The following is a 14,597-nucleotide window of genomic DNA, read 5'->3' on the forward strand; positions in this document are numbered from 1 at the left end:
AAAATTAGAGGGTATTTTCATAAAAATAGTATAATAAAATCAGAATTAGGACTGTCCTGATGGCTTTTGTTGGTTGTCTCGGTCCAATTAGTAATAATTTCGGATCCTACGACAAGGTCCCGAAATAATCAGGACCACCTACTTTCTAGTTTCTATATTCCAATTTACCAAAAGTGAACATCTCAAGTACGAGTAAACATCATATGCAACCTTATGAATCAAAACAGAAAGGTTTCCGACATTGGCACTACCATGTTTTGATAATTGCACTAACTCACCGTGTCTTTTCTTTTTTAATTGGCTTTTGAGAGGATTCAAACTCGAGCGGATGACAAAGAGATGGGAAGAGAGGAACCCTGCCGCTTGATTTTTGGATGGTACGGCAATTATTTCCCAAAAGGAAGGACTAATTAGCAAATATGAAGTTCTTAAGGACTGTTTAGCAATAAATTTGCAATGCAGGAAAAAGCCTTGTTTGGAATTTGGATTGCAGGAAAATATTCTTGAGAAAAAAAATTTCCTAGGATTTTTTTTTCCATCAGGAACCGGTAAAATTGAATTTTCAAAACTTTTCCTCAAAATTCCTAAGAAAAGGACTTAATCGTTACGCTGTTATGAAAAGGCTATTGTTATATTTTTATAATTGCACCAACTCACCTTGTCTTTTATTGCTTATCCAGCTGTCAAACGTTTATTACATGTCCCAAAAAGTCTCAACCCAATCAAAACAGAAAACACAGGTGGGTTACTGCAATTATTAAAACATGGTAGTGCTGATAACATAAACCTAAATAAGGAAAGCCCCTTTCCTTCTGATCTGTCCTCCCAAATTGGGAAAACGACCCCACCTGTCTTGATTTTTCGATCCTATGAAATTCCCCTCCTTGGATTTCAATACTCAGAAAACAATCCTCCTTAGGGTTTTGATTTCAATTGTTTCTTGTTCTACTACAATTTGATTTGATTTGATTTGTTTTATTGATTGATGGCGATTCTATACGCGCTAGTGGCAAGGGGATCGGTGGTGTTGGCGGAATTCAATGCGAGTTCTACGAACGCGAGTGCGATCGCTCGTCAGATACTGGAGAAGATCCCCAGTAACAGTGATAGCCATGTGTCCTATTCTCAGGATCGTTACATCTTTCATGTCAAGAGGACCGATGGTCTTACCGTCCTCTGTATGGCCGATGACACTGCCGGAAGTCAGTTCCCCCCCCTTCTATTTCCCTTTCCAATTCCCCCCTTATCTTTTTTTTCATTTTTTTTTTCAGTGGTTTATATATTTTATATATCGATGGTTAGAAAGTGATATAGGTTTGGAATTCTAAAATGTTGTACTTCTTGGAAACCAAAATTCTGGATTTTCTAAATGTGATAAAAAAAATAAAAATAAAAAGTTGGGGAAACGTGTTAGGTACTGACCAATATGCCAAAATTCCAAAGCTGATGGAACACGTTAGGCTAGGCCCTTTAAATCTGTCCCGTACCTGGCTGGGTCTCATTAAGTCGCTACCTAGGCACCCCCACTCAAGACCATAGCATAACACCATGCTTTCGCATCCGGCGTCTTTGATGTCCCACTCTGATGACTTTCACTATTAACTTTTTTCCAGGTAGCCCTTTCCACAGGTCGCCCCTTTCACGGCAGCTCACTATGTGGCTACTTCACTCGGGTGGCTTTTCACTCTTGCTTTTCATCATGTAGTCATTTCCACAAGTCACCCCTTATGTGGCTTGAACATGGGATGCAGTGGCTGCTCTGATACCAAATGTTACCATCTTGCCAAATACTCTGTTTGGTTGCTCAAAGGTGGCTGAGAGATTAGTAGAAGAAGAAGTCAAAGGGAAGTAGACAAGCATGAAAGGTGGGGAGAAGAATAGTGCAAGAGTTGTAAGTACTGTTTGGCTGCGCGGCAATCCTTGAGAAGATTAGTGGAAGATGTAAGGGTGTCATTACCAAAACAGAGAGTGGAAGAGAGAGAAAAGAGAATGCGACAAGAATTTTCTCTTCTCCCATCCAAATTCCACCAGAATAGTGAAAGATAGGGATAATATTAGAGGAGGGAACATTTCCGCCACATAGGCACTGTTGGAAATAATTTTGGGGTCAAGTAGATTAGTTCAACAAAACTAGTAATATATTTAATTGAAATGAAATAAAGAAAGGATTACCTTTGATGATCCCGAATGTAAACTGCAAATCCGTAAGCAAGGATCAAAGAAAATATGTAAGAGAATAAAAAAAGTTTACTAGTAGAGGCACGTTACAGAGTAACGCTACCCTTAAGATAGATTATCGCCCCCACCACGAACGATATGCAATCGGGTTCTCTTGCGACCTATCTCCAGGATACAACACCACTATCATTGTCGTTGACGGTGTGCACGCACCGGCTCAGACCTTGCGAACAGTGATTTATGTCGAACAAATTTGCCCAAATGAAATACAAGTTACGAAGTTTTCCAAAGCATGAAACTTGTAAACATAATCCAAAAATCACCCAATAGAAGAAATGAGACAGTCGTTTTTCATGTATATAGAGAAGTGTCTCCACACTTTCTTTATACAATTACTCATTTGTGCCGTTATACAACGGTCACAAAGGTATTGCAAACGACACATCCTATAAGAGAAAGGAACTGTAAACCATTAAAATAATGAAATGAGAAAACATATAATAATCAAAACGGAATAAAATATTAAAAGGTATTCAAAGCATCATTGAAAAGATACCATTGAAAAGCATTTAATATATTAAATGCTTAAAATTTTATTAAAAATTCCAACAATCTCCCACATGAATTAAAATTCAAATCAAATATATTAAATCAAATATGGGCAACTTTGAAATATCATGCAATGGGTGAAGGTGTCTTGTGGACTTGAACCTCCACTTAGTGTTTATATATTTGAGTCTATTAAAGTTCTAAGTGAACTACGTCTTGAACTAAGAACCTTGAGTAATAGACCTTCATATATTACACACACGATATCGGCAATGTAACTGTGTTCTATCGGGGTAGCACATTTCGGCCATGCGCTGGTCCTGTTTCATGAGCGCTCTAGAGAACAAGCCTTAATTCTCATAGGAAGCGGTCCCACTTCCACACTCATATAGGTGAGTCCATCAAGGGTACCTGTAACCACGCACCCCGCTTATAAACAACTATAGACCCATTCAGAGCAAAGCTCTTCCTCCATATCGTTACAGTTAGTACTATTTACATCTTAGGGATAGGCCAAGAGAAGTCTTTCATTCTCTTGAAAATTTAAGTACAGTGCTTTCACCGATCACTCGAATAACTTGTTTTTCCCATTGAACCTAGTTCTTGGGATCTCCAGTCATATAGGTTGGGTTGCCGTTATTGGTGATTCTATTTGATAGGCTTTATCCCCATCCCTCTTGATGTTTCAGCCACTAGCTTTTTAGCTAGTCCTTTGGTCAGTGGATCTGGCAAGTTTCTCTCTGACCTTATAAAGTCAATTGCAATCACTCCATCTAAAAGCAACTGCCTCACATTATTATGCCTCAGACGTATGTGTCTGGATTTACCATTATATGTTCTACTCTTAGCCCTTGCTATTATAGCTTGGCTATCACAATGAATAGATATAGCTGGAATTGGCTTGCACTATAGAGGAATATCTGCTAACAGATTCCTAATCCATTCCGCTTCTTCACCTGCTTTATCTAAACAATAAATTCAGATTCCATGGTGGAACGTGCTCTACAGGTCTGCTTGGTAGATTTCCAAGCGACAGCACCACCACCCAAAATGAAAACATATCCACTTGTGGATTTAGTTTCTTCTTAATCTGAAATTCAATTTGCATCGCTATATCCTTCTAATACAGCGGGATAACAACCATAGTGGAGTCCAAATTCCATTGTGCCTTTCAAATATCTTAAAATCCTGATAAGTGCATCCCAATGTTCTTGACTAGGGTTACCGGCATATCTACTTAGCCTACCAACTGCGTAAGCTATATCTGGTTTAGTGCAATTCATTAGATACATTAAACTGCCTATAATTCTAGAGTATTCTAATTGGGATATACTTTTTTCAGTATTTTTCTTACGCTTTGAACTAGGATCATATGGTACACTCAAGGGAGTACAATCAAATTTGTTAAATTTTCTAAGGATTTTTTCAACATAATGAGATTGTGTTAAAACAATCCCTTCTGAATTTTTAATTATCTTAATCCCTAAGATTACATCTGCCAATCCAAGATCTTTCATGTCAAAGTTATCTGACAAAAGATTCTTGGTGTCATTTATAACATCTAGACTCTTACCAATGATTAACATATCATCGACATACAGGCAGATCAAAACTCCAGAATTACCTTCAAATCTACTGTATACACATTTATCAGAATCATTTATGGTAAAACCATTTGATAACACTACTTTATCAAATTTCTCATCCCATTGTTTTGGTGCTTGTTTTAAACCATAAAGAGATTTTATAAGTTTACACACTTTACGTTCTTGACCTGGGACTGCAAATCCCTCAGGTTGTTCCATGTAAATTTCTTCTTCTAATTCTCCATTTAGGAAAGCGGTTTTAACATCTATTTGATGGATTTCTAAGTTATAGATAGCTGCTATAGCTATCAACATTCTTATTGTTGCAATCCTAGTTACAGGAGAATAGGTGTCAAAAAAATCTATCCCTTCTTTTTGTTTAAAACCTTTCGCTACTAATCTAACCTTAAATTTTTCTATAGATCCATCGGTTCTAAGTTTCTTTTTAAAAATCCATTTACAACCTATTGGTTTGCACCCATGAGGTAAATCCGTTAACTCCCATGTGTTATTTGACATAATGGATTCTATTTCACTATTTATAGCTTCTTTCCAGAAGTTTGCATCCAAAGAAGACGTAACTTCCTTAAAAGTAGATGGATCATCCTCCACCAAGAAGGTATAAAAGTCAAAGCCAAAGTTAGTAGCTTTCTTTGCTCTTAGACTTCTTCTAGGTTCTATCTCTAGGTTACCTTCTTCTCTACCTCTTTTTCTTCCTTTAGGTTATTGGTTTTTTATTTGAGGAATACCACGACCACTAAATGCAACTTCTGTTTGAGGTATTAGAGATTGACTCACACTAGTTTGTTTAAGAGGAAACACATCCTCAAAAAATTATGCATCTCTAGACTCTAATATAGAGTTTACATCTATGGAATTATGTTCAGATTTTACCACTAGAAATCTATAAGCTGCACTATTTTGTGCATACCCTATGAATACACAATCCAATGTTTTAGATCCTAACTTTGTTTTCTTAGGAGGAGGTAAGCTTACTTTAGCTAAACACCCCCACACTTTAAAGGGATGTGTTGTCGTGTAGTATTTAAAGGGATGTCAGAGAATATTACGGTTCTCAAAAAGCATTTAAAACCCTTTAATATTACACGACAAACAAGTGAGCGCATGTTTATCAAAACATTGGAGCGCTGAAATCATTTCCCTATATATATCCCGCAATTAAAAATCTAACAACTTAGAAGTAATATTAGATGGGCAGTGATAAATCGACCCCCCTAATATCTTAAATCAACCCCCATGTCTCTCTCTCTCTCTCTCTCTCTCTCTCTCTCTCTCTCTCTCTCTCTAAGCACCACCCTATATGGGGGTCGATTTATCACTACCCTATTAGATTTTGGTGAAGTAATATTAGATTTTGGTGATGATATTGTTATTTGATTGTTTTCCAATTAAATTGTTTGAATTCTTTAACAGAATATTTAATTTTTTATTTTTTATAAATATATAATAAAATATAAAAATATATTATATTCAGCGTACCCCCAGGGTACCCGTATCCTTTTTTTTTTTTAAAATCACGTATCTACGTACGCACCCCATATCCGTGCTTCATTGCCACTTTGTAATCAATTGATCATATGAGTGGTGGCCTTAGGTAGAGGGAGATTCTTTCGGGGTGATTTCTTCGGCACATAAGACTAGTTTGGGTCCATGAAGGCTTGCTATTGATGGGATTTGTGATATGGCGAGATGGAGGGTGATTGTTTTTCTCATATTCATGGGAATGCCAATTATCTTGTCAACAAATTAGCCAAATAGGGAGTGGCTAGATCTCAAATGTATTACTAGAAACTTCGACTTCTCACTCTTTCCAGATTTATTATTATAATTTTAAAATGGGAGATGATATTTTCACTCCCCCTGCATTGCGCATGCGCCCCCCTTATTACCTGATTTGACGTGAACAGTGGGCACCGTTAACACTTTTTGACGTCAAATCACATAATAAGTGGGGCGCATGCATAATGCAGGGGGAGTGAAAATATCATCGCCCTTTTAAAATTCTCTTTTGTTGTCTATTGTTTCCTTGTGTCCTTTTCTAAAGTGGAGAATTTTTTTTTTTGCTAATTTCTCCCATAGTCTATTTTGTCATATTTCTTTGTTTTTTGCGTTCCTATATGTGTGAATTGGAATGCTTAATGACTTGCCCTGGTTACATGGGTAACACGGCCACCTATGGACATGGGGCTAGGGACAAACTCTCTTTGCTTAGCAAGAACTTTCTTCTACTCAAGGACCTGGTTTCATGTACCCATATCCATGCTGCCCCTTTTCAAGGACTGTTCACAACCCACTTCATTACAGTTGAACTACGAATTGTTCAAGATCAAGATAATACGGTCACTGGTTTATTTTTGTTGGATATCCATAATCCTAGATATACCTTTTCACAGAGGAAATTTCTTTGGGGTTTACTTCACTTGCCTACTGTTGTTGCTTGGTAGTGCAGCTTTTCCACTGCTGAAAAGGGGCAACAGAAAGTTGTTGTCAACAAATATTTTAATTTTAATTTTCCCAATTGGCTTTGGCTCCGTTGAAGTGGTTCTCCAGTGAGTTGTTTGTCAAGGCCAGTTTTTGCTGCCGGATTCTGTGACAATTCTAATCGAATTTGATGGTGCTGTGATGCTGAGATCACGTGTCAGCTCAGCTGAAAGGGGTAGAGTTTGCCCAATCGAGCTTCTTGAAGCTCATTGGCAACTTTAGTGTTAAAAAATGAAATATAAGAGAGAGTTTAGGGAATTGAAGAGCCTATCCTTGACCATAAACTATAAGAAAAAGAGGGCCAGCTAGAACAACAGTTCTAGACTCTAGTTGATTTCGGGGGGTCATAGAGTTTGCTCAATTGAGCTTCTTAAAGCTCATTGGCAACTTAAGTGTTAAAAAAGTGAAATATAGCAGAGAGTTTAGGGAATTGATGAGCCTATCCTTGACCATAAACTATAAGAAAAAGAGGGGCAGCTAGAACAACAGTTCTAGTTGATTTCAGGGGGTCATCCGTTCCAAGATCAGAGCTCTTTGTTGACATGGCTAACATCATATTCCAGAAAAAGGCTTATCCACTTGGTTGAGTTTGCCGTGATTCTTGTTTTTAAGGCTGTTTTGCTGGAATCGTGACCTTGGAGACTATTATTGCATTCCTAACTAGGCAAAGGGGTTCTATATTGGTTTTTGTGGGCATAATTCCATCAAGTCCTGTCATGCACTTTTTATATCCTTTCTTAATAGAGGCATTTTCATGTTATGAAGAAAAAGAATAGAGTTATCATAGAAAAAAAGGAAAGAAAAAGAATATAATTCTCGGATAAGCACCCATATTTCTTTTCTGGTGGTCCTCTTTATCAGTTTTCATTCTTTTAATGATGAAAGGATATCCTATGGCTACTGGCCTACATGTTTTGATAATTGCACCGACTCACCTTGTCTTTTAGTATTTGACCATCTGTCAAATGTTATTACAATTCCCAAAAACAAGGTGAGTTGGTGCAATTATCAAAACATGGTAGTGCGGATATCAATAGCCTATCCTATCATATAAGGTAAGGGTGAAAACTACCTTAGTTTATAGGGTATTTATTGTTTTATTACTTATTGATACCTTGGCCGACTTCCATGTCTATTTTTTGCATTGATATATGAGTTTTTTTCTTCATCATGTAAACATTTCAGGACATTATTTGGTTTTTAGACTTTCTTTTGGATGAACTTGCAAATGAATGCATAATATTATTCAGCACTCGTCTAGTCATAAAAATGCCATCCGTATTGGTTCAAGCCAGTTGACTGTAGCGACTTTAAAATTTGAAACTTTGAGTGCCACACTGCTTACTCACACAATGAAGAGAGTCTGATTTGAAGCTGTATATTCTTGAACTCTGACATCTTAATTGTTCTTATTTAGTTAGGGGCAAGTTAATTTCATTACCATTAAAAAAAAAAGAAGTTAATTTCTTTTGTATTTTGAACTATTTATTGTTATGCAAAATTTATTATATGCAAGTTTAATCTCATTGTTTATGTTGGATTTTTGTCTCATTGCTAGTGGCTACTTTAGAATTATGAGAATTCATTTTATATTTTATTATTTTCTGGATCCGTAGGGAGAATCCCTTTTGCATTTCTTGAGGATATTCACGGAAGATTTGTGAAGACATATGGCCGTGCTGTTCATACTGCTCTTGCTTATGCCATGAATGATGAATTTTCAAGGGTCTTAAGCCAACAGATGGACTATTATTCCAATGACCCTAATGCAGATAGGATAAATCGCATGAGGGGTGAAATGAACCAGGTAAGCTTCAAATTGTGATGGTAAGCTCAAAATAATTCAATGGCTGTTTGTTTCCTCTATTGTTCCCTTTGTCCTTAAAGAAGACCTCTTACTTTTGGCATTTGATGTTTGGTCTCTCTCCTAGTGTCTACCTTAGCTTGCCTTGGATTGGCTAGAAATTGCTAGCATTTGGCTTTATTGGTGGTATTCCCTATTTTTCATTTTTATTGCATTATATCCATGCAAGATAATTGATATGTAAAAGTTCAATTGCTTACCTATTTCATTCATTTTCCTCATTTGTGTGATTTGTGGCCATAGATTTCTAGTTAGATTTTCTTCTATCTGTAGAAGAGCAACTCTTCTAATAGATGTAATGGTTGGTAGGTGCGCAATGTTATGATAGAGAATATTGATAGAGTTTTAGAAAGAGGAGATAGGTTGGAGCTGCTGGTTGATAAAACTGCAAATATGCAAGGAAATACATTTCGCTTCAGAAAGCAAGCTCGCCGTTTCAAGAACACTGTCTGGTGGAGAAATGTCAAGCTCACGTATGTTTCCTGAATCCAAACTGTTTTTATTTATTCCTGGCGTGCTCATAATTTTTTTTAACCACTTGTATATGCTCATAGCTGTTTTTTAACTGATTAGTGTGTTTGATCATTTACATATTATGGATGTACTTTATTGGTTACAGGTATACCTGGGCCAATATTCATGTTTTTTCTCTTGTAATGCAGGCTGGGACCTCTGGTCCCGAATGATTTTCTGAGAATTAATGAAATATGTCAACTTTAAAAAAAATATATTATGGATATTGTACTTCTCTTTTTAAGCATCCACTGCTTTTACAGGTTAAAGCGAAATCACCTGAGTGATGTAAGAATAGTTGGAAAGTATGTGAATGCAAATGGATAACCATGCTAGTCAGAGAATTGAGGGATTGAAGTTTGGGGAACTAGTTACCGATACACTCTTAAGTTTGTGGAGTACCCTTAGATCAATTGAGTTTGATTTACTTTTTAGGTGTATATTATGTCATTTTGTCTTGTCTTCCTCCCCAATCCTCTCGTCCACTCCTCTTTTCCCCCTCCTTGGCCCCAAGGCTCCTTCCACCACTGTCAAACTACTACGTCATCTACGCCAGGTTCATCAATAGTGTTTTCACTACCTCTTTGCTCCCACCCCCATTGTAATGCTGCAACCACCCCTACTCAATGGTCATCTACTGTCCTCTCTCAGTTTAAATCCATTCTGCAGGATGCTTTCATGGCTGGAAATCCCGTTGATACTAGGGGTGTAGACTTTAGACTGCAAAAAGGAACATTACCAGACAAGCTTTTTTTCTTTTTTCTTTTTTGAAATGGCACCAGACAAGATTTTTTCTCTTTCTATAAAATCCATGTTGCCATAGCATGCATGTGAAATAAGGGTTTTATGGAAGATTTCCTATGCTTTTGCTGACTTGAATATCTATGATATTGCATTTTCACTCATATTTTGGGCAACAATTATGTATCAATCTTCTTTCCTCTTCTTTTGTCTTCGTCCTCTCCTCACGTTCTTCTCCTCATCCTTCTTCTCTTCTTTCTTCTCCCACCTGATTTTCACCCAAATTTTCTAAGTGAGTAAATTCATTTTTGGAAATGACAGAAATGACCCTTAAATTCAATATATACTATCAGTTGCTTAGGGGTGTTCTCTGTCCAATCAACTTTGGTGAAAGTGGTACTCTCACTTCTCACCATTATCAGGAAAATGTACTAGTTGCTTTTCAGATATTTTTCATCTAAGAGAAACTGCACTTAGTGAAGTTAAATCAGTTGTATTTATATAAAATGCCAGTTCTTTCATATAGCTAACTACTGTGTATGAACTATGAACTAGTGGCAAAGTGGTGTTGTTAAGGTAAGTAATGCATCATGGAAGTAAGAGTTTCTACTTGAGATCAGGTAGCTTCCTATATAAGTGGTCTTGTCTAATAAAAACCGTTCATCTGTTTTGGTGATAAGCATCTGCATATTAGAGTCGTCCCATCCATTACAATGTAGATTTATTTAATTTTTCATCTATCCTTATGTTTGTTCCACCTTCTTGAGCTGCTCTGCTGAAAATGTTTCTTCACAGACAGAAATTCACGAAATTTAAGTTGAATAATTGTAAAGAATCATCAACATAAAGTTGCGCATTTAAGTAATTCTGATCTGAACCTCGACTCTTGATCTTAAACTGGCCAGGCAAATTCTCAATAAACAATGAATGAAGTCTACACAATTGCTTACAAATATTGAAAATAAATGATTTAAATCTATACGAGTCACATATACCTTTTCTTTGAAGAGGATATGCATGTCAGTTTCAGCCAGGGTATGAGATTGGAGACACAACGACCCCAAGAAACCTCAATAGCCGACCCATTTGTATGTCTGTGTAATGGAAGCACACATAATTTTTTTTTATTGTTCACCACCTGCTAGCTCAACTTGTGTGGTGCTGGAAACACTTTGAAACACGTCAAATTTTCAGAATATGGAGTTTCATCGTTTGATAGCTTATGGAATGTGGAAGGTTCATATGTGTTTATAGGTCGCACATTTTATTGGGTGAATAAGCTGGGGTTTGGCAGGATCCCTACCTGTATATTAAACAAGATAAATGGACAGCACAGCCAATGGAAAGAAAACAATTACAGCCCTTTGATCAATCTTCCTTCTCTATCATCGGATAGAATTTGCTCCAAATCGGGGGGAATAGTAGTAATTGGGATATTCCCTCCTTTGCATGGGCATACCCTTTTTGAAAGAAAATCAGCTTCGGCATTTTCCTCCCTCCATATGTGCGAAATTCGCCACTTCACAAAGGTTCTGAGCTTGTCGTGGATGTTGGCCAAAGGGATAATTTCTTCCATGGGATCTTGAATTTCCCTAGCAGCACATCAACGGCGAAGGTTGAATCTGATTCAATCCACAGATGCAAGTGGCCGAGATGTTGAGCTAATTGGATACCTGCATAGATTGCAGTCAACTCCAGAGAATAGACTTCTTCTCTATCTACTTCTAGGGAGAAAAGGGCGACCACATCTCCTTGATCATTTCAGATTAGCCAGCCTATTCCAGAACCTTCGAGATCTAAGGAGGCATCTGAGTTTATCTTAAACTCACCTCGGCATGGTTTGATCCATGAACATGTTTTGTTTGTTGTATCTTTAACGTGTATAGGTGGCACATTTAACATGTATATGTAGGGATTCCTTTGTGGTTGGTTTGTGTTAAGGTTAGCCCTATTTGGAGTGCCATATGAAATAAAGAATAGAGTTGCAATAATTGAATATTCTCATCACTAAAGCTTTATGTATAACAACTTTAATCCTACTAATGGAAATAAGAGAGCTGCATATAAATACGAGACCTTACGATACGTGTATATCAGACAACTGGTGTGGTATCAAGTCATTCATTTAAATACTCCTCTACACTAGTGAGTGCAAATATGCTATGTCCATCTTGCATATGAACAACTGAATTATCCCTTCCTAGCACTTGGGAAAATGTTCTACCTACTCTTCATTTTGATAAACCTTCACCAAATGACCTGCTATTCAATTGTAACCCACTTTTGATACACCTTCACCAAATGGTCCGTGTTTTGCTTCTTCATTACAGAATAACCCACTGTTTATATAGTTAGAATACACCTCCACCAAATGACTTGCTTTTTCTATGGTAACAAGTTCACAATACTACTAGTGGTCTCATATTCCAGTAATTTGCTCTCTGAAGCTCACAGCCTATCAGTATCATGGTGGCATTGTCAGTAGAGCACCTTTTCTCAAAGAAATCTTATTGCAGTTTATTAACTTCTTATTGTGCACATTTAGGTCTTTCGAGGTATACATCAAAAGTGGGTTTCCAACACACATATTCCATAGATCATTATTAGTTTTGAGCCAAGTTTTTCTGTTTAATTGAGGACTAGTCTTTCAGAAGAGTGAAGTTCGATGCACAATAGGAGTTTATAGGTTTGGCATGTACTAGATCTTATTTGGAAAAAGGAGTAAGCTACAACAGTATGGTGATTTATGTGGATGAATGTTTGTGAAAAATAGGAGAAATAAGAGAGCCATTAGTACTCGTGAATATTACTACATATCTTCTGCGCTGGTGGAATATTTTTCCCTTCATTGATTGTCACCTAATAGCTCTTCAAATAATTGCCAATTTAAAGTTCTCCCTGCTCTGATACCATCGTTAATCCTGGGGAATATGGCGATAAGCTACAAATGCAAGAATGAACATGCGGAGAATTTAGATTTATCCAAGTAAAACAATGAACATGTGGAAAAAAAAAATGAAATGCTCCCTAGATACCTATTATATTCACCTACAAATAATTAGAATAATAAATATTGAAATATTATTATTGAAACAAATGCAGTTACAGAGTACAGACTATTTAATACTACAGATGTATACACAAGTCTGTATAGCATTACTAAGTGGACAAACGGTGTTTCTTAGAAGCAATTAGGCATTCCTAACTACAGTAAGAGAGTTTTCAATTTGCCTCGTGGTGGTATAACCTAGTCCTAGGTTTGATTCACTTGTCAATGACATACCCATTGTTTTATTGTCTTACTATATAGAATGGAATGATAAATAGAACCTGTGAACCAGATATAGTCATATTTTTTTTCACTTCTGCATTATTAGTCTGATGCAGTTGGGTGTCCGCCTAACTCAGCATATCTACCTAAAAAATATAAATAAATGAAACAGCATTTTCTTCTATATGTCATGAGATAAATCTAAATTTATACAGGCAGCGTGATAGCGTTACATTTTTTCCAATGCCTCTGTGCATCACCTTTTTATACTCGTGCAACTTGTTTTGTTGAACTAGTATACTTTTAACTCTGATGTTACATGTAAGATCTGATGCTTATTTAAGTGATGTACACCAAACAGGGTTGCGTTGATAGTTCTCCTCTTGATCATTATTTATGTGGTGCTTGCATTTGTTTGCCATGGAGTGACGTTGCCGTCCTGTCGGAAGTGAAGAGAATGTGAGTTATTTATTTGCATTTGGTTGTGATACAAGGCAATGGATATACGTATCTATTTTCTTTTGATTGATTTCGGTTGTATTATCTGTGAGTTTGTTCTTGTCTTTTGAGTTTGCTGGACACTTCAAATCATGTAATTTAAGTATTTAACATTTTTGGGTCTTTTCCTTTCTGCTTCCTTTCTCTTTGATCCGTTTGTTTTGAATTTTGAGAACCGATTGTGTGTCCGAAACTGATTATTAGACTCAAAATTAAACGTAAATTTTCATACCCCATTTCTTTTAATCTTCTCTCATTAGATGTTGACAACTTGTTTGGAAATGTAACAGCAAATGCGAAAACTGTTTGTTTTTTCACCATGAGTAGGAGTAAACTGCAGAAAGTCTACGAATATTGGGAGCTGTTTGGATTTGGGATAAAATTTTCAAATATGCAAAAAAAAATATATATATAATAATAAACAAAAATTAAGGTCTAACCGGCCGTGTTCTTTAACCCTCCTAAAATTATTTTCTTCGTTTTTTTTTTCCGCTTCAGAGGGTAACGAAAATGAAGAATTCCTTGCTTGCAGTTCCGACCAATCTGGTACGTCGATAGTCCGAGTTCTTGATTAGAAACTTCTAAGTCTGATCTTGGATCATTGAAAGCTGAGTTGAAATGTGGCCAACGATCTGAACTCATTGGTATGATTTGATTGTTTGATTGTCTAATTGTGGGGATGATGGGTAAATTCCATCCTTAATCTGTGAGTTCTGTTGATCACATTCTGTGGATTTTCGTACTTGATCAGGGCTTCTTGGTGCTTAATTTTTGGCAGACCTGTAAGCCCCTAGACTAATTGCACTGTTTGAAGCTCATATGTATGGTTAAATTCGTCATTTATTGCATATTTGTAGGATAATTAGAGCCCTTGATTATAATTCTGGGTTGATCA

General features: G+C 36.6%; 1 protein-coding gene across 2 annotated transcripts; it reads left to right on the forward strand.

Moving 5' to 3' along the window:
• The first annotated feature begins 790 nt into the window (after positions 1-790).
• On the forward strand, positions 791-14,597 carry LOC143856127 (vesicle-associated membrane protein 711). Of its 2 annotated transcripts, none has more exons than XM_077366209.1 (5): positions 791-1,202; positions 8,432-8,622; positions 8,989-9,152; positions 13,566-13,663; positions 14,201-14,597. In XM_077366209.1, the coding sequence occupies exons 1-4, from the start codon at positions 986-988 to the stop codon at positions 13,654-13,656; spliced, it is 663 nt and encodes a 220-aa protein (XP_077222324.1). In that variant the 5' UTR covers positions 791-985; the 3' UTR covers positions 13,657-13,663; positions 14,201-14,597. The 2 variants fall into 2 exon arrangements, with proteins under 2 accessions (XP_077222324.1, XP_077222325.1); XM_077366210.1 differs by having other exon boundaries at positions 14,235-14,597.

This window comes from Tasmannia lanceolata, unplaced genomic scaffold (assembly GCF_043159265.1).
Source record: "Tasmannia lanceolata isolate RefF3 unplaced genomic scaffold, GAP_Taslan_0.1 ptg000023l, whole genome shotgun sequence".
Lineage (NCBI taxonomy): Eukaryota > Viridiplantae > Streptophyta > Magnoliopsida > Canellales > Winteraceae > Tasmannia > Tasmannia lanceolata.